This window comes from Populus nigra, chromosome 9, assembly GCF_951802175.1.
Source record: "Populus nigra chromosome 9, ddPopNigr1.1, whole genome shotgun sequence".
Taxonomy (NCBI): Eukaryota; Viridiplantae; Streptophyta; class Magnoliopsida; order Malpighiales; family Salicaceae; genus Populus; species Populus nigra.
Window position 1 is genome coordinate 7,289,611 of NC_084860.1, and position 19,229 is coordinate 7,308,839.

General features: G+C 32.2%; 1 protein-coding gene across 1 annotated transcript; it reads left to right on the forward strand.

Moving 5' to 3' along the window:
- Positions 1-321: 321 nt before the first annotated feature.
- LOC133702943 (transcription termination factor MTEF1, chloroplastic) lies at positions 322-1,448 on the forward strand. Its single transcript, XM_062127287.1, has one exon. It carries the CDS (start codon positions 327-329, stop codon positions 1,308-1,310), a length of 984 nt encoding a protein of 327 aa, XP_061983271.1. The 5' UTR covers positions 322-326; the 3' UTR covers positions 1,311-1,448.
- The last annotated feature ends 17,781 nt before the right edge of the window (positions 1,449-19,229 follow it).

The following is a 19,229-nucleotide window of genomic DNA, read 5'->3' on the forward strand; positions in this document are numbered from 1 at the left end:
TACTTAGTTTAAAAATTTTAATTTATTAATATTTTACTATTTAAAAATCTTAATGCTAAATGTATTTCATTAATTATATAAGTTTAATTAAATTTTTTTATAAAAAAATTTAAATTTAATATAAATAAAAATATCTAATTATTTAACAGAGATTCCAACTTCAAAATTTACTCTATAGGTTTATTTATCTTTGCTATAGAGTATAGACTCATCATATTATCCAGAAACTTCAGATTCCCTTTAAGCTATCCATGCAATCCAATTTTATCCAATCAAATTGAAGCATACTTGCACGTGTCATTTTCAAATGCTAAGAGAGAGAACAAATGAGATTAGATTGTGGCAATAGAGTTCCCCTCCTCCTCCTACTGTCTCTCTGTCGGTCTTTCACCATGCCGCTACCAGCAGCAGCAGCAGCAGCGTTACACTCTTCTTTGTGTTTTTCTTCTCCGAAGCAGACACCCCAACCCTCAATTTCTCAGCAACCAAACATCCAGTTATCGGTAAAGTCCAAAAGCCTCCTTCACAAGCACCCACTGTACACACCAGCCCACACAAATATCTCCTTTGAAATCAAAGAAAAGATTCTGTGTCTTGAAATCATGGGAGTTGACTCTGGCAAAGCATTATCCCAAAACCCTTCTCTCCACACCGCCTCTCTAGACTCCATTCAGTCCATAATCTTCTTTCTCCAATCCAAAGGAATCCACCAAAAGGACTTGCCTAGGATATTTGGCATGTGTCCAAAAGTTCTCACTTCTAACATCAGAACTGACCTTAAACCTGTTTTCAACTTCCTATCCCAAGACTTAAAAGTCCCAGACAATAACTTCAGGAAGGCCATCAACAAGTGCCCAAGATTACTAGTTTCTAGCGTGAGAGACCAGCTCAAACCATGCTTGTTTTATCTTCAACGGCTTGGGTTTGAGGATTTGGAAGCCTTGGCTTATCAAGACCCTGTGCTGTTGGTTTCTAATGTTGAAAACACCTTAATTCCTAAATTGAAGTACTTGGAGAGCATAGGTTTTTCAAGAGATGAAGCTGTGGCTATGGTTTTAAGGTGTCCAGCATTGTTTACTTTTAGTGTCGAGAATAACTTCAAGCCAAAGTTTGATTACTTTGCCGAGGAGATGAACGGGAAGTTGACAGAGTTGAAGAGGTTTCCTCAATATTTTGCTTTCAGTTTGGATAAGCGAATTAAGCCAAGGCACGTCGAGGTTGTGCAAAGTGGGGTCAAAATTCCTCTGCGACTGATGCTCAAGAGCACCGATGAAGAGTTTGGGGAGATGATAAGGCCAGGGGCTGGATAAGAGAGTGCCATAGTACATTGAGAATATGCCTATTAACCTGTTTATTTATCGTGTTGTATAAAGATGTATATATCCTCCATTAATAATTCTGTAATTTTCCCTTCTTCTAATGAATAGGCAATTTGAATTCTTTTTTGACATGGTGTAGTTTCAAGATGTATCAGTCTAAGCAAAACTCCAAATTGTGGCTGCACATGATCTGATCACCTGAACTCCCAGTCAGAGAGACGGATGTCTTCAATTTCAATGTGATAGACGGATGGTTTCATATTCAGTATCCCATGATAAAATTTTAGTTAGCCTGCCTTTTAATGGAAAAATAAATAAATAAATTGAGTGGGCCACATTAATAACCATTGTGTTTACTTTAATAAAACGGTTTTTAAATTTATTCTAAAAATACTTTTCATAAATAATTAAAAAACATGGTTATTATATTTTCTAATTTTCCAATTTTCTTAAGAAATAAATAAAAAAAGATTTTGTTGGACAACTACCTCATTAATTATTCATACTATTTTAGGCAGTAAAGAAGTTGAGTTTGTTTAAGGTTAAGGTGTGATGTTGAGAATTAACAAGAATAAATAAAAGATCCATTAATTGAGTTAATTATAAAGTTAATAGCTAAGAAGATCAAAGGGACATTTAGGAATATTTAATAGGCTGTTAACCATTTTTTACTTCATAAAAAAAAAATCAAGAAAAAAAATCCAAAGATAAAAGAAGATATACAGGAAAAAAGCCTAAAAGAAAGCCCAAGTTGATGGTGAAGGATCAAAATAACAAGTGAAAAGTTGGAGGACCAGAATATACAAGATTGATAAAATTAACGATCCATTTGATGAAAATATTTTTATTTGGAGTAAAGATATAGAAATTTAAATGAGTAAGGACTCAAAGAGGATTTTGAAAGGTTTAATTAATTTTATTCATAGCTTAATTGCAAAAAAAATTAGTTTTTAGAGTCCATTTGGCTGTTAATTGGAAGAAATTAAAGTTTGGAGACTGAAATTGGACTTTGAAAAGTTGAACCGGTCAAATCAGGGGTTTAATTGTGAAAAAAATAAAGTTTGACAGCCAATTAGGGGTTTAATTGAAGAAATTTAAAACTAAGAACCAAATCGTAAAAAGATACGAAACTTTAAAGGCTAAAATTGACCATATCGCGGGTCAAATTGAAGAAAATTAAAAGTTTGATGGTCAGTTAAGAGTTCAAATGCATAAATTGAAAACTAAGGACCAATATGAAAATAACGCTAAACTTTAGGGCTGATGATTGAGTTTGGCAAAGGTGAAATTACATGAAATTAAGAGTTTGAGAGACAATTTGGGTGTAATTAGAAGAATAGAGACTAAAATAAAATCTGTCAGATCCCAAATTTAAAACCCTAATTTCTAGGGTTTAACCTAGATGACGGATCATTCACCCAATATTCATATCTTTCTTTGGCAATTTTGAATGATTGGACTGACACCTTTTAAGAGCTTATTTATTTCATGCACCATTGAGATATCAACTTCTTGTAAGAGCTGATGTTGAAGAGTTGCTCTTACTTGATGAGTTTACGAACTATATGGAAGCAATATCTAATATTGATTCTAAGAAATAGCTTGAAGCTATAAATCTAAAATGAATTTCATGTATACCAACTAGATATGGACTTTGGTTAATCCATCAGAATGGATAAAACTCATTAGATGTAAGTGGGTCTTTAAAAGAAATATTGACATAGATGGCAATATACAAATTTATAAAGCTATACTAGTTGCTGAAGGTTATAAACAAAGATAAGTGGTTGACTTTGATGAAACCTTCTTGTCGATAGCTATGTTAAAACTCACAAGGATTTTTCTTGCTATAGTTGTATACCATGATTATAAGATTTGGTAAATGAATGTCAAAACTGTATTCTGGAATGAGAATCTTCACGAAGATGTGTATAAGACATAACCTGAAGTTTCTTAACTAAGAAATTTACCAATAAATATGCAAGTTATAAAAATCAATTTGTGGACTCAAGTAAGCTTCAGGGGGCTAAAATATCCATTTTAATGAGATAATTAAATAGTTTGATTTTATAAAAAAATTGTGGATGAACCTTGTGTTTATAAAAATATTAGTGGGAGTAGAGTTGTTTTCTTAATATTATATGTAGATGACATATTATAGGAAACAACATTCCTTTACTCCAGTCAGTAAATATCTTGTTATCTAAGAATTTCTCCATGAATAATATGGGAGAAGCAATGTATATATTAAGAATAAAGATATATATAGAGATAGATTTAGAAAGTTTCTTGGATTATCCTAATTCATATATATAGACAATATGCTAAAACAGTTTAGCATGAAAAAGTCCAAGAGAGGATACTTATCTATTTCGTAAGGAATATGTCTCTTCAAAAATATATGTCGCAAGATATAAATTGTTATCAAGAAATAAAGCTTAAAATGTATGAAATTGTTAAGGTTATTACAAACAAAGTTGAATAATCTATCATTGGAGAACCCAACAAAAAGAGGGTTAGCAATAAAGAGGAGTTGCAAGATCAGCTGGATAAACTAAAAATTGAACTAAGTAACAACAAAAGTTAACAGAAGTTCTTAGAAAACCAGCTATTAGAAGAAGAAAAGATAAAGGTCTTTTTAAACCAGACTATAAAAGAAAAAGGTGAACAAATGATTGCACTAATGCAAGACTTGGAATGAGGAAAGAATGATCAAGAGATGATTAGTAAATGACAGGATATGGATAAAAAGTTTGAGGATATTGTGTAGGGAATCTAGGAGGAGTTGAAGGAAAGAATGGCCAAATACGATGATCTGGTGAACAAGTATGTAATGCTAGAAAAAAAAAAGGTAGTTGCTCTAAAAAGGATCTCTAAAAATAAAGCAAATGCTAACAAAGAATTGATTGCTTCTTTAAAAAAAGAAAAAAGACAATAATAGAAAGAGGTTCGAAGCTGAGAAAGAAAAGAACAAGTTAACCAATCTTAGCATTAAGAAAGAAATAAGCATAAGAGCTCAGTACAAAGCCTAAGCTGATGATGAAAGAGAAGCTAAAAGAGCAGCTGAATCGAATATGAGAGAGTACTAGGATAGTGTAAATGCCCTGAGATAACGGGTCTCTACAGTCTAGTCCAAGCTAGAAATCTGATAGGAGGAACTATAAAAGGTGAAAAAGTAGTATCAATAAGGTAATGGAGAGTTGAACGAGCTGAGATAGAAGTTTGAAGAATGAAAAGGTCACATTAGCATATTCGATGTACAAATGAGTACGGAGATAACTAAGCTTGAAATTGAATGAAAAAAACTTCAGATGGCTAGAGACTAAGTCTAGTAGCTTGAAATGACGATCTAGATGTTGAATAGGGATAACGAGTCACTAGCCGCAAGCAACATTGAACTGCTCCAAGACAATATTGTATTCCATTACTAGATTAAGCAGACAAATAGGTTGATTGATAGGGTGGCTCAACAAGCAAATGAAAATATGAGTAAAAACCTCTTTGATTTGTAATAGTGCCAACAAATATGAGTTTGAATGAAGTTTCAACTTTTATTAGAAGTGTAGCCAACATAGGGATTGCTTTTGAGAATAAGTAAATATGTATAGGAGTCTTACCCTCATAAGTAAAAAACTCCTTCTAAGAATTATTTTCTTTTATTGAATAAAAAGGGCTCTAGACCCATTTTTTTATTTCATACTTTCCAATATGTATGGAATCCAACTAAGACATGAACTTGGGAAGGATCTCCTAGGATTCGTTAGACTACGGATTTTGCCTGTATTCAACAAGGAAGTTATGGATCAGCTCTTTGAACATGTAATACATATTCGATGTATATGTACATACACTTGCATCCATACATAAGCATACATGCATTCATGCTTTGGGGTTTCTTGTGTGTATATTTAAGTTTAAATAAAGGTCCTCGAAAATCCTAAATCCACAGAGTTTACAACACTTGACTTCAACAAAGAAACATGGAAGATAAAGAACATGCTTATCGTGATGCCTACTTTTAAGAGGAGTTGGAATCTCTAAAGATTAACATGGCTCACATCACTAGCTTGCTTGAGAAAATGTTTAAAAACATCTCTAATGAAGGCTCGTCCAATCAGCCTATGACCTTTGCCCAAACTCAGGCAATAATTTAGCCTGAAGAAAGGATGAGTGGATACGATCAGAAACCTCAGTGTAATATAGCATTTGTATAGTCAACAATACCTGCATGCGCCAAAGAATCCTACAAGACAAAATCTTTTAAGGATATTGATTATGATAAGATAGTAGCATTAGAAATAAAAGTAAGGGCTGTTGAGGGTGTGAATTTCTATGATCTTGTACAAGCTACAAAGAGATGTGTCTAGTTTCGAACATGGTTGTCCCATAAAATTTTCATGTACCCGAGTTCATAAGGTACATCAGAACCTAACGTCCTACCACTCACCTTAAGTCTTATTGCAACAAGATGATCGAAGTCATTCATGATGAAAAATTATTGATGCACTTCTTTTAGGACATTTTAAGTGAGACAATATTAAGCTGGTATATAAGGCTAGATAACACAAAGATTCGGAGATGAAAGGACCTTGCGGATGCTTTCATCAAACAATATAAGTACAATATGAATATTGCTCATGATAGATTGAGTTTGTCTCTTCTAGAGAAAGGGGATAAAGAAACCATGTAAGAGTACGCCCAACAATAGAGGGATCTGGTTACATAGGTATATCACCTATTTTAGATAAAAACGTGGTTACTTTATTTATAAATACGCTCAATGCATCATACTACGAGTATGTGATGGGTAGTTTAACATAATAATTTATTCATGATGTAGTCATGGCTGAGCGTATAAAGCAAAGGATAATGAGTGGTATAATCTCCACGATAATCGAGAAAAAAAGCTTTGAAAGAAAGAAAAAAGATGTTGATTATATCAAGGGTTGCTACAAAGACAAGAAAAACCATTTCCAAAACTATAGTCCTCCAAACCTTTCATCCTAAATTGCTAACATTAAATTCAACTCAAATTTTCCTATAAAAAAAACTAAACCCCAAAGTAACCAAGTCAACAGCCAAGACAAAAATCAACCCAAAAGAAATTACAAAAGAACCTAAGAACAACTACCTTCACCATCACTACCCTTGAGTGAGATGTACCAAAAACTATTAAGAATTGGACAAATCGCTCTAGTATAACTTGCGCCATAATAACCACCCTATCTTATCTATAAGTATCACCTTAACACCACAATACACAACATTAACACCTATAATGCCTTCAAGAGTAAGCTCTCATAATTAATCAAAGTTTGATGGGTAGTGTTTAAGAAAGATCCAAATATGAATACAAATCCACTACCTAATTATGCTACGGGTAGCGGATCCATAAATATGTTGGAGTTTGAAGGCCCGCGGAGCTTAAAATTGTCTCTAGATAAGATGTAAAAATGTTGGTAAAAGCTGGATACAAAGAGAGTAATTGTAAAGATGGGTTGACAGGTAGGGATTTCTGTAAATATCATTAAGAAGAAAGCTATATGATCAATCAATGTAAATATTTTTACAATGAAGTGATACAAATTTAGAATCGAGAGTGCAGTAGGTAGAGAGGTTTCTATGGTAAATGAGCCTAATAAGAACAAGGAAGTCTTCCAAGTACAATTTACTACAGACGAGTTGCCCAAGTTGATTGTGTCTAAATATATAGTGGAAACCAATGGAAATTACAATGCCATGTTGTATAAAGCCACGGGGAAAGAGGTAGTTGACCTGCCAGAGGAAGTAAATAAGCTCATCACTTAGGAAGAGACCAATGAGTTCCTGATACTGATAAAACACAATGAGTACAGAGTACTTGAGCAACTCAAGAAAGGTATGCAAAAGGTGCTAAACGAGGTATATGTTCCTCAAGTTATCAACCAAGAAACTATGAAGCACCTGATGGGCAAAATCTAGACCTCCAATTATTTATTCTTCACTGAAGATTAAATGGACACTGATAGTACTGAGCATAACAAACCATTATACATGACAATGCGATGTAGAGATGTCTTGGTAGGCAAATTATTGTTGATAATGGATCGACATTGAATGTGTTGCCAAGACACATGCTGAGGGGAATGCTTGTCAATGAATCACAGATGAGGCCAAGTACTATGATGGTGAGGGCTTATGATGGCTTGCCAAGATAAATAATCGGGACCTTGAAAGTGAAGTTATATGTGGGGCTGCAAGTGTTATTGGTGCCACTACAAGTGATGGACATTCATCCTTCCTATAGTATGTTGTTAATAAGACCTTGGATCCATATGACTGGAGCGATAACTTCCTTGTTACATCAGTGCTTAAAATACATCATGAATGGGATGCTGGTAACTATCAAGGCTAAATAAACAGTTTCCATGATAAGGAATGTGGGTATTCCATTCATCAAGGTAGAAGACTATAAGGACGAGAATATTGACGCTTTTGAAATCATAAGCATTGAGTAGATTTCTAAGAACACAATGCTGAGAAAGCCAAACATTTTGAAAGTAGTAATAATGGCAACTAATTGCTTCATAAAACATGGGATTCCTTCCAATTTGAACCCGACACCAAAATGCCAGAATGAGTTAATTTGATGAAACTAAAATATGTTGCACATAGGTTCAAGCTTGGATATAAGCCCAAGAAGATTATAGGCAAGTTGTTAGCATTAAAAAGGAAGCAATGATGGAGAAAATCAAAGGAAAGAAGCCAGAAGAAGAAAAGTTTATAATCCCACCACTCCGAACAACCTTTCTAATACCTGATCAGGTGATTAGATCTAATGATGAAATGTTGAAGATACTAGACCTCCACATCAGTGCTTTAGAATATGAGAACAAGGAATATATTAAAGAGATAAAGGTCGAAGTGAAGGATGAGATGCTGGCATAACTATTTATTCACATCATTGATGAAATTCCTGTAAAAGCCTTTATGAAGAAACTAGCTAGTAGGGAACTATACTAGAATTAAAAATAGAGCCTGCTCCTATTATGTTCAAAAAGTAATTGTTCTTATTTGACCATGCTTGTTGAGATGTTTTGTCTTATTGTGTTTGATTTTTTTACCTTTTTCTAGTTGTGTTTCATTCTTGTTAGCAATCTAGCTCATGATGCCACAAGATTTTCTTTGTCAACAAACTTTTTATTTTAATGAGATCATACATTTCCCGTGTTCAAAATATATCTTATTTCCTTTTGTCTTTCCATTTAAATACACACTTACATAAGCACACCTTACGCTTTTAGGAATTATAAATGTTAATCTCCCACCAATTCACAAACCCACTACATAAAGAATAATTGGCTAAACTTCGATAACATAATTGAAATAGGTGATTAAAGATGGGAAAATAAGGACCTAAAAAAGTTTACCATGTTGGTTGAAAAATCTGAGAAATCTTAGAAACCTATTGAGGAAGAACTAGAAGTAATAAATTTAGGTGGGTACAGAACAAGATAAGAAAGAATTAAAGATTATACTCTTATTATGACTGAGGAAATGAATGGTTTGGTCTCCTTGTTGCAAGGGTGTTTATATGTCTTTGCTTGAACTTATACAGACATACCTGGACTGGATATCGACATTATGGTGCATCGGATTTCTTAGATGGAAGGAAGTAAATCAATCAAACAAAAGACAAGACGAATGCGCCTAGATATACTACTTAAAGTGAAGGTTAAAAACATTAGGATACACGATTCTTGGATGTAGTCCATTATCCTTAATTGGTGGCTAATATAGTTGTAGTTCCCAAGAAAGATGGCAAGATCAGGGTATGCATGGATTATAGATACTTGAATAAGACAAACTTAAAGAATGACTTTCTTTTGCCCTACATAGATCAAATAGTGAGACAAGAAATAGTTTGTTGATGCCTTAGCCACCCTAACTTTAATGACACAAAAATAAATATTGAGGGTATGATTTAACCAATAAATATCAAAGTTAGAAACTTCCAAGCTTATTACTACTCATTTAAAGAATTACTAGATAGAAAACTATGGTATGGTGATATCAAGAAATTTATCCAGCACCGGGAATATCCTCTAGGAGCCTCTAAGACAGATGAAAAAACTTTAAGAATGATGGTCGTGGATAATTACTTCGGTGGAAAAATCATGTATACGAGGTCATTCGACATGACTTTGCTTAGGTATTTGAATGAGAAAGAGGTTAGGCAAGCTTTACAAGAAGTCCATGAAGGAATCTATGCCACTCATGTTAATGGGCATAAAATGGCAAGACAGATAAAGTGATCTAGATACTTCTAGCTGATTATAGAAAGAGACTGTGTTGATTTTATCAGGAAATTCCACAAATGTCAAATATATGTTAACAAGATAAATGCACCTTCAACATCTTTGTTCAATATGACATCATCGCGTTAGCCTTTCGATACATGGGGATTGAATGTCATAGTACCAATCAATTTAAGGGTTAGTAATGAGCATAAATTTGTCTCGGTGACCATTGACTACTTCACTAAATGGGTCGAAGCCAGCTCTTATGCATATATGACACAAAAGTGGTCAAGAGATTTATTAAGAAAGATCTAATTTATCGATATGTCTTGCCAATAAAATTGATAACTGATAATGTTAAGAATTTCAATAGAAAGTTGATTGTTGAACTCTACACCAAGTGGAGGATTATGCATTTTAATTCTTCTCTTTACAGACCTAAGATGAATGATACTGTTGAAACAACCAAAAACATCTCAAGAAGATTATCTAGAAACTGGTAGTCACTTATAAAGATTGGTACAAGATGCTTTTATATGCACTTCATGCACACCACACCACAATCAAAACTTTCATGGGTGCAACCCTTTACTCTTTGGTATACATGATGAATGCGATGATACCTTTAAAAGTGAAAATTACATCATTAAAGGTTTTAAAGGATACAGAACTAGAAGAATCAGAATTGAAAAAGCTAAAATTTGAGCAGTTAAATCTGATAAGTGAAAAGAGATTGATAACAATTTGTCATCATCAGTTATACTAAAGCAGAATGAATAAGGTATACAACAATAAAGGTCAAACCAAAGAACATTCAAAGAGATTTAATTTTGACCAAGATAGACGAAGATGATTTGCCTAAACCTGTAAGGAAATACTATGTCTAATGTACTTTGTCAATAAATCAATAAATATCAAAGTTTAGCCAAGAATTTTTTAGTGCACTTTTCCTTTTTAAAACTTTGAAAAACTCTTCATGATCCCATAGCTTTAAAAACATCTTTTTTGTGTCTTCACAAAAGATCAAAAAGTTTTTGGAAAATCAAAATTATTAGTATAAATGCAAAGGTCAAATTGGTGTTCGTTTTTAACAAGTTTTGGGAATTCAAATGATCTTCTAGTGAGGTGACCAAATACAATTAAAAAATGAACCAAAAACCACTCAAACTAACTTTGAAGATGAGTTTTAGTTGATTGAATAATTATTCATAATTTAATTATGATGAAAACAATTTTTCATATCCAACTAATCACAATGGAGGAGAGAAAAGTTTATTGATCCTAACCGTTTGTGCTTGAAATGATAAAAGGTCATATTTTCTATTCCTTCACATTCTAAAAATATATTTCTTGTGATTCTCATTTGAACTTGAATAAGTTTTTCTTCATAAAAACCCTGACTATGATAAAACCCCACACTAGGGGACAAATGAAAATTCCTAAAGCCGAAGGTCAATCCTAATTGGGATCACACCCCACACCAGAGGGCTAACAAAAATTTTAAGGTCAATACCAAAGAGAGATCACAAAAAAACTGAGCCTAGAAATCCAAATGCTGGGAGGGGGGGCGATGCCTAAGTGAAAGGAAAAAAATGACCAAGTCGAGGTCAAAACAAATTGAGGTTGCCTTGTTAAATTAATAAAAAAAGCAAATCATAGAAACATGATGCAAGAAAAAAAAGACACAATGTTAGTGATCCTAAGTAATTAGAAACTTAAAACACTTTTTGAGCCTACAAATCTCTTTTTTTCTTAGCCAAAAGTCGAACTCACTTTACGTGTTTAATAAAGTCCTTTATAATTAAAGGCTAGCAATCTAGGTTGATAAGTAATGCTTTCCCATGCAAGATGAGACTTTCCAAAGAATATGGTTATGCTTTATTATTTATATAAGTAAATGAATGATTCAAAAAATTTTCTTCCTTGAATCTCTTGAGATGAAACTCGATCCCTTTTGACCAACAAATCATGAAAACGGAAGGTCACTTCACATTTTTACTAAAAGAAAAATATGCTTTAAAATCTAAAATTCAACCTTGATGAAACCCTGTTCATAAGAGTTGCTTGAATTTTTCGAAACAAATTTGCTTTAAACTTGCATCGAAATGGTTTCTGCATTTGAAAATAGTTTTGAAATTCCCAAGATTTTTCTTTGACATCAATCCTTTATAAAAAAACCAAACACTCTTCCATATGATATCAGCCTTGAGATAACCCAATCAAACAAAATAAGATAAAACATTTGGAGGCATGATCAAATTAGGGGCAATTCAAGAAACACAATAGAGTTGGCTCCATAATTCCTCTTCTAGGGAAGCAAGAATGAGAAGCAGGATGTTTTAATCCTCCAATAAGGAAATCCATAATGAAACAAGTCATAATTACTAAAGTAAGGGTCCTCAGATAATATGGTATAATGAGATCATTAGAGGTCATCAAATGAGCATATATTTCTCAAAGGATAATTTTATGAGTTGTGGCTTGAGTAAGCAAAAGTATAGGAGCCATGAAAACTTGCTATGAGGATTGAAGTTTTGGGAGACATAATCCATGAAGAAAAGGTGACATATATTTATCAAGTGAAAATACATGCATATTAACCTCAAAACATTGCATCTTAATCCATATAGGGAGTCCAAGGAAAGAATCATTGATGGGACTGAATTCTTTTAGTGAAGAAAAGCTATGAGAGGCTTAATGCATATCAGTACAAGGGGTGAAGAATGCCCAATTCTTAAGAAATGAGATCATGGGATACGAAGAAGGTTTTGTGTATATAACTCTGAAGCATATCATTTTAAGCCGCTCATTTTTTTACGACATCTTTGAAATTATTTTCTACTGAGAGCGCCTTTAAGCCTTGTCTCTTTTACATAGTGTTTTTAGTACTATTTTCTTATGTGTCTTTGAGCCCTCACCATTTAGATAGGGCACCTTTAAGTTTTATCTCTTTTATATAGTGCTTTTGGCACAATTTCCTTCTGAGTGCACCATCATGCCCTCGCTTTCTAGATAACAAGCCATTGAATCATATCTCATTTACACAATGCTTGTGCCATAATTTCCTTCTAAGTATGTCATTGTTCCCTCACTTTCCAGATATCGAGTCATTACTTTCGGTATTATTCCATTCTAAGTACACCTTTGAGCCCTCGTCTTCCAAATAGTGTGTCGTCAAGGCCTATCTCTTTTACATAATGCTTTTGGCACTATTATTTTATGAGTGTTCTTTTAAGCCATTGCTTTTGACATCTTTGAATATCTCATCTTTTTTAAAAGGATTAACCACTTTATGATCTGGTAAATCCACATCCTTTTATCTTTTCTTCTTTACAAACTTATTATCCAAATTCTCTTACGAGATTTTCTATCGTAAGCATTGTAAAGAGGAGGCAACTGTCATAACCTAATTTTAGGTTTCCCCCAAAATCATCCTTTTCCTTTTAAATAAAAAAATTAAACAATAAAAAGAGGATTAGCAACTTGATTTGCAAAGATAGGCTTAAGAGGGATTTGAATACAAAATTGGAAGCTCAATTGCATCTTTGAAGGACCTGAATGTAAGGAAAAATACAAATTCAAGGTTAACTTAAGTGAATATCAGATGAATTTACATAAAAATTAAGTTTAAAGATGTAATTAGACTTTTAAGAGAAAAATTTAATTTAATCATGTGCTTAATTAAATATCTAATTGAGTTTTAGAACTGATTTAGGCCAAGATTAAAAGAATTAATTATGTACAATGACTTAATTGGTAAGAAATTAAATTTAAAAGCCTAATTTGGGCTCAATTGAGATGATATGAATTTTAGAGGATGAAATTAAATTTTACAATCTCAATATGATGAAATCAGGGGTAAAATTACAAGAAAATCAAAGTTTAAGGGGTCAATTAAGGGTTAGATTGAAGAAATTCAAGATCAAGGATCTTTTTGCAAAAGGCGCATCAAGAACAAAATTCGGTTGATAATAGGGGTGAAATTGAAGAAATTACAAGTTTGAAGGTCAAATGAGGATGAAATTGAAAATATATGAGACCAAGGACCAAGTTTGAAGGTCAAATGCGCTAAATTAGAGGGTCTTTTTAAAATTTAAAGGGGTAGAATTGATTTAATTCTTAAAATCAGAATTTGATTAAGGACTTGAACAAATTCAATAATTGAGGGTTGAAATAAAAAAAAGGGCTTAATGATCTAATTGTATCTAAAGTTGCCAAAACCACGTCATTTTATTTAAATAAAAATGGTGTATTTTTACTAAAACAACGTGTTTTGTTTTAAAACGACGTCATTTTGGTTAACATAAAATAAAAAAAAAAGGTCAACCAACACGTTGTTTAACACTATTCGTCTGTTTCAGAAAAAAAAACTCATTAAAGTTGCCAATAATGCCTCTTTTTAGGCCTTCATCTTCTCTCATCCCCTCTCCAAACAAGACAAAAAAAACACACTATCCTCATACCCTGACATTGTATTACCTATCCAATCTTGTCCATGCCGGTTTGTAGCTTAATAGCTACTGTAATAAGTAACCAAAACCCTTGATCTTGTCAGCCTTGACAGCCTGATTTTAACAGTACTAGGATGTTGGCTTATGCATAATGGTTAGGATCCGTTTCAAATGAATCAAGGACTAGTATTCAAGTTTGCAAGGGACCTCAAACATGTCTTTCACCCTATATAAATAGGGGTGAAGTTCAGGTGAAGAAGATGAAGAGATAAAATTGAAGGAAATAGATGAGGAAATAGAGATAATATAAAAAAAACATGCATCCCCACCCCTGCATAACAACATATACTGATTCAACAAAAAATCTAAACTCATTACATCACCATGAGTCACCCCTTACAACTAAAAACTAAAACCATTCTTCCCTGCCATACACCAGATAAACGTTGTACAAACAATTAACATCCACCACTGTTGCTTACCCCTCTCACCAACAGCTTCACCATAAACCACCAACGACCCTAACAAAACCACCAACCAGCAACCAACACTCTCGAGGCCAGGTAAGCTTCTTATCTTCTTGCTTCCTCATGTAAATCACTGCATGATAATGTACAAATGCATAGCATAATGGATGAAAAAAATGTAATGCTAGAATTCATTCTTTTCTGCCAAAGAATGATTATTAGGACGGGATAGCTAGGAAATAATAAGGTCAAACCTCCGATTTTAGCCTAGCCCTACGTGTTTGAGCTAGATATTTTATATAAAAAAGCTCTTGGGTCGTCTGCTGGACCAACAAAATCAGGTTAGGTTAGGCCTGAGCCTAACCGGTGTTTATGAGCTTGAGTCTTAGGCCTAGTAAGCCCAGCCTATAATGTTGGGCTAAGCTCAACCCAAACTGAAGGGTGTGTTCAACATGCCCTATTTATGCTAAAGAAAAATTCATTTTCCATAAAGTGTGTTTGTCAAAAATAGTTTATGAATATCCATTAGGATTTAGCCAAAATCTAAAAAATATCACAAAAATTAATTTATTTAATTAATATTGGAGGTATGATCTTTACAACATAATGCATACTCCTGATATTAGATTAAATGAAATAATAGCAATAAATATTAGGAATTAGTTGTTGACTTTATTATTTGAGGGTATAAAATTGCATTGTAAAGTATATCTTTAGATATTAAAGATGCAAAGTAGGAAATGAATGCGATGTTAAAATTTAAACCCTACCCTAGAACGGTAAGGATATAGCCTGATAAGACAGAGACTTCCTTACAAAGAAAGATTTGCCTTGAACTTTAGATAGACCAACGAATAGAAACATGACCTAGAAAAAAACAATCAATCAACAATGCAACATACCATAGGTAGGGTGCATTAGAGTTATACATCTTCCTCTTACACAACTAGTACTATTATCTAGACTCTTATGGACTATTAGGTTTTCTTGTGACCATGATATTAAGTGGTGAATCCTTTAAAATCATAATTTTATAACTAACCCCAAAGCCCTTCAATCCAAGAGGAAAACCCATCATTCGATGTCGTGTATGCCACAACAACAAGGATGATGATGATAAGAAAATGAAAAAAAATAAAGAAAAAGTCTTATACTTAATTGTTGGGATTAAAACGATTTTCATAAAAGTCTTCCAATTAATTAGTGGGATCAAAAGGATTCTTACAAAATCTTCTAATTAATTATTGAGATCAAAAAGATTTTTATAAAATCTTCTAGCTAATTGCTAGGATTGAAAATATTTTTATAAAAGCTTCTAGTTAGTTGCTAGGATCAAAATGATTTTCATAAAAATCATTCAGTTAATTGTTAGGATAAAAAAATCTTCCTATAAAAAGACTTTAATGATTCTCATAGAAATCTTTTGATTGCCAGGATAAAAAAAGACTCTCATCAAAATAATGAACTTATGGGTTTTTATTTTCTAATAAGATGTAACACTATAAATAGAGATTTAGTTTACAGAAAAGGAAAGGGGGAAGGGAAAAAAAGTAGTACAAAAAAAGGATAAAAAGTTGAAATAGAGTTAACAATTTTGATATTATATGGACTTGTAGTTCTTTTAAATTCCTATTGTCTAATAAGGAGAATCGTTTGAGAAAGGGACAACATTCAACCTATTATATATATATATATATATATATATATATATATATATATATATATATATATAAAAACCAAGTATAATGCATTCTCTTTTATTATTTCATGATAACATGTTATTGAATTTTGAGTATGAATCCTCGTACTTCTTTTGTTAAATTGATGAAATTTTCTGTTTTAGGGATTAGCATAATTTTTTTTTCATAAAAGTTCCAAAATTGATGAAATATTTTATTTTTAGGGATTGACGTTGAAAGTTTCATTAAAGGGTCAAAATCGATGCAATCTCAAATTTTTAGGGATTAACATCAAGATTTCCTTATTAAAAAGGTAAAAATCAATGAAGTCTCCTAATATTAGGAATAAAAGTCAAATTCTTCGATGAGTCTCATATTCTTATTGACCAATGTCATTTTATAATGCATTAAAATAAATCATGAATAATCATAGAAGTAAAGTTTGAAAATTAACAGCATGTATAAAATAAATTTAGGAGAAAACACGTAACAAAAATAACCTTTCATTTGAAAGGACATGATAAGAGTGATGTTTATCTTTCCTTAAGCATAACTAACCTCTTACTTGAGTTTTTAAAACTATAATTACTTGTGTTTTTCTATGTTGATAGCCATAAAAAACTAATGTTTTTTTTTATTGCCATGTACCTTTTTTTAACATTTATCTTATTTGTATTGTTTAATTTTATGTATTTTTTTATATGTCGGATTACATATGCATGTATGTTATTTTTCAAAGTTTTCACACATTTCACTGAAAACCAAGAAAGAGTTCTAAACCTGAGCTTGTCCATTTTAGGATTAGACAGGGAGATTCATGTGGCAAGTGTGACTTATATCTAGTGAGCACATGCTTAAGTTACATAAGGTTAAGAGGACGAGTTACCCCACAAATAATTCAAACAATCTAGGAACCTAAAAAATCTTTAGGAAAACATAAGCTGAGCCCAAACCTTTATAAGTTAGATCTATTTGTTAGGGTTCTTTGATAGGACATGAACAAATAATATGTCACATTATTATGATGAGGCACATTACTATCAAAGGTACGGGGACTAGGTCAGAGAAAGGCCAATATCATGAGGTGAAAATCATTTTCTCTAAATTGGCCAAAATTCTTATGGGTTTAGTGTCCTTGGTGAGAACTTTCCAAGAAAATTCAATCTAGTTCATCATCGTAGTTCTAAGTAACAAATATTTATAATAAATCTATTTATTTGAACAATCTATTTATTTCTTTTCATGCTATTTAGAGTTTTAGTACATGAAGAAATATAAGTCACCTCGCTAAGATCTAATTTCCCCTAAGTGTGCACCATATAAGTTACAGAAAAAGAGAGATGGAACACGAAGAAAGAGTTTCGCTTGAGATAAGCCACTTGAAAGAAATTGACAACCTAAAAGGGAAAGTCATAAAAATTACAAGCCTACTTGAATGAACGTTGGAGGTAATTCTGATAAGGGAAAGAGTTATCTAAAAGAAATCAAATACATATATAGGCACAACCTTTTTCGAGCATACAGCCTACACAAGTAGGACCCTTTAGTTTTGCTTAATAAAATGATGCCTCTCTAGAGTCATAATATGTTGTATATTTTTCATATATATAACAACCAATATTAGTTCAAGTACCTTAAACAATTGACTTCACGACTGAAAAATCATAAAAGTCAATAATTCATACCAAGAGAGATGTGTGAGAAGATATTGGAGCCCAATAGGAGTCCAATAATAAGAATTTAAATTCAGAGTTAGAGTTAATGAGGGGTAAAAGAAGGAAGTCAGAGTCTAACTTAGTTGCCTGAGAGCAAGACCTAGCCACAATAGAAAAAGAAAGAGACGACTTGTTACCCAACTACAACAACAACAACGCGCTTTTTAAGAATTACAGGAAAGGCTTAATGTATTTTCAGATACTAAATAAGAGCACGATTGAAAAATGACAAAAATAACTTGAACCACGTTGGAAGCTTAGAAAAAGATTGTAAAAAACAAGCAGTCTGAGATTGCTTATAAGTTTTAGTGGTAAGAGATTAACTTACTCGCTGGAGACACCGATTAGATTCCAACAATTAATCTAGCCTTGTATGTGCAGATTTAGTAAAGTGACGTAAAAGATTTAAAGCTCATCATCTTAAGAAAGCCTTATCACATAGCGATAACAAATTATATATATTTTTAGTATATATGCATTGTAGCGAATCAGTTTGTTGTACTTGACATTGATTTTGTCCATGTAAATATATTTAATCTATTAATAAGAGCTTATTTATTTAATATTCATCAAATATTTTATTAATGAATATAATACTTAATTAATGAATCAAGAGTAAATATAAAATTCTTTGGACAAAAATACTTTATAAAGAAAATTATAAAGTTGTTATGACTATGAGATTTCTATTGCATCAAAACATTGTTCCTAAATGTTCCAAATCAATGCTCTATTAAGACTGAAAATTAATTAGAGTTGTTGAGACTAATACATATTTTGTTCTTTCCTAAATGAAACAGTTGTTTTTATAAGTTGATGTAAGATAGATATCTAGAACTAATATGTAGATGCTCATTGGTTGACATGCACACGAAACTGACTCGCATGAGAATTTCATATAGAAATATCACTTGTGTCTATAGAAAGGCTCACGTAACGGTTTTGTAAGTGATTATTAGACTTAAGATCACTAAGTTATCATATATATATATATATATGAAGTGTTATATTTTGATCCTACTACATGTTATCCTAATCGAATGTAACAAATGGAAAAATATTGGGTATAACATGAACTATATAAAGGTATTCAATTAATCAAGAAAGAAGAGATTATTTATTACCCTAGGTGAATTAGAGAAAATATTCTATTTATTCTCAAATCTTTGCATAAGGTGAAACGAGATTTGAAGAGAGTTTCAAATCTTTTTCAAAGAATCAATGACCATAATGTTGTGAACAAACATAATTTGACAGAGTATACACATTTTATGCTATAATGTCTAAATCAAAATATTATTGATGAAAGGATAATAATT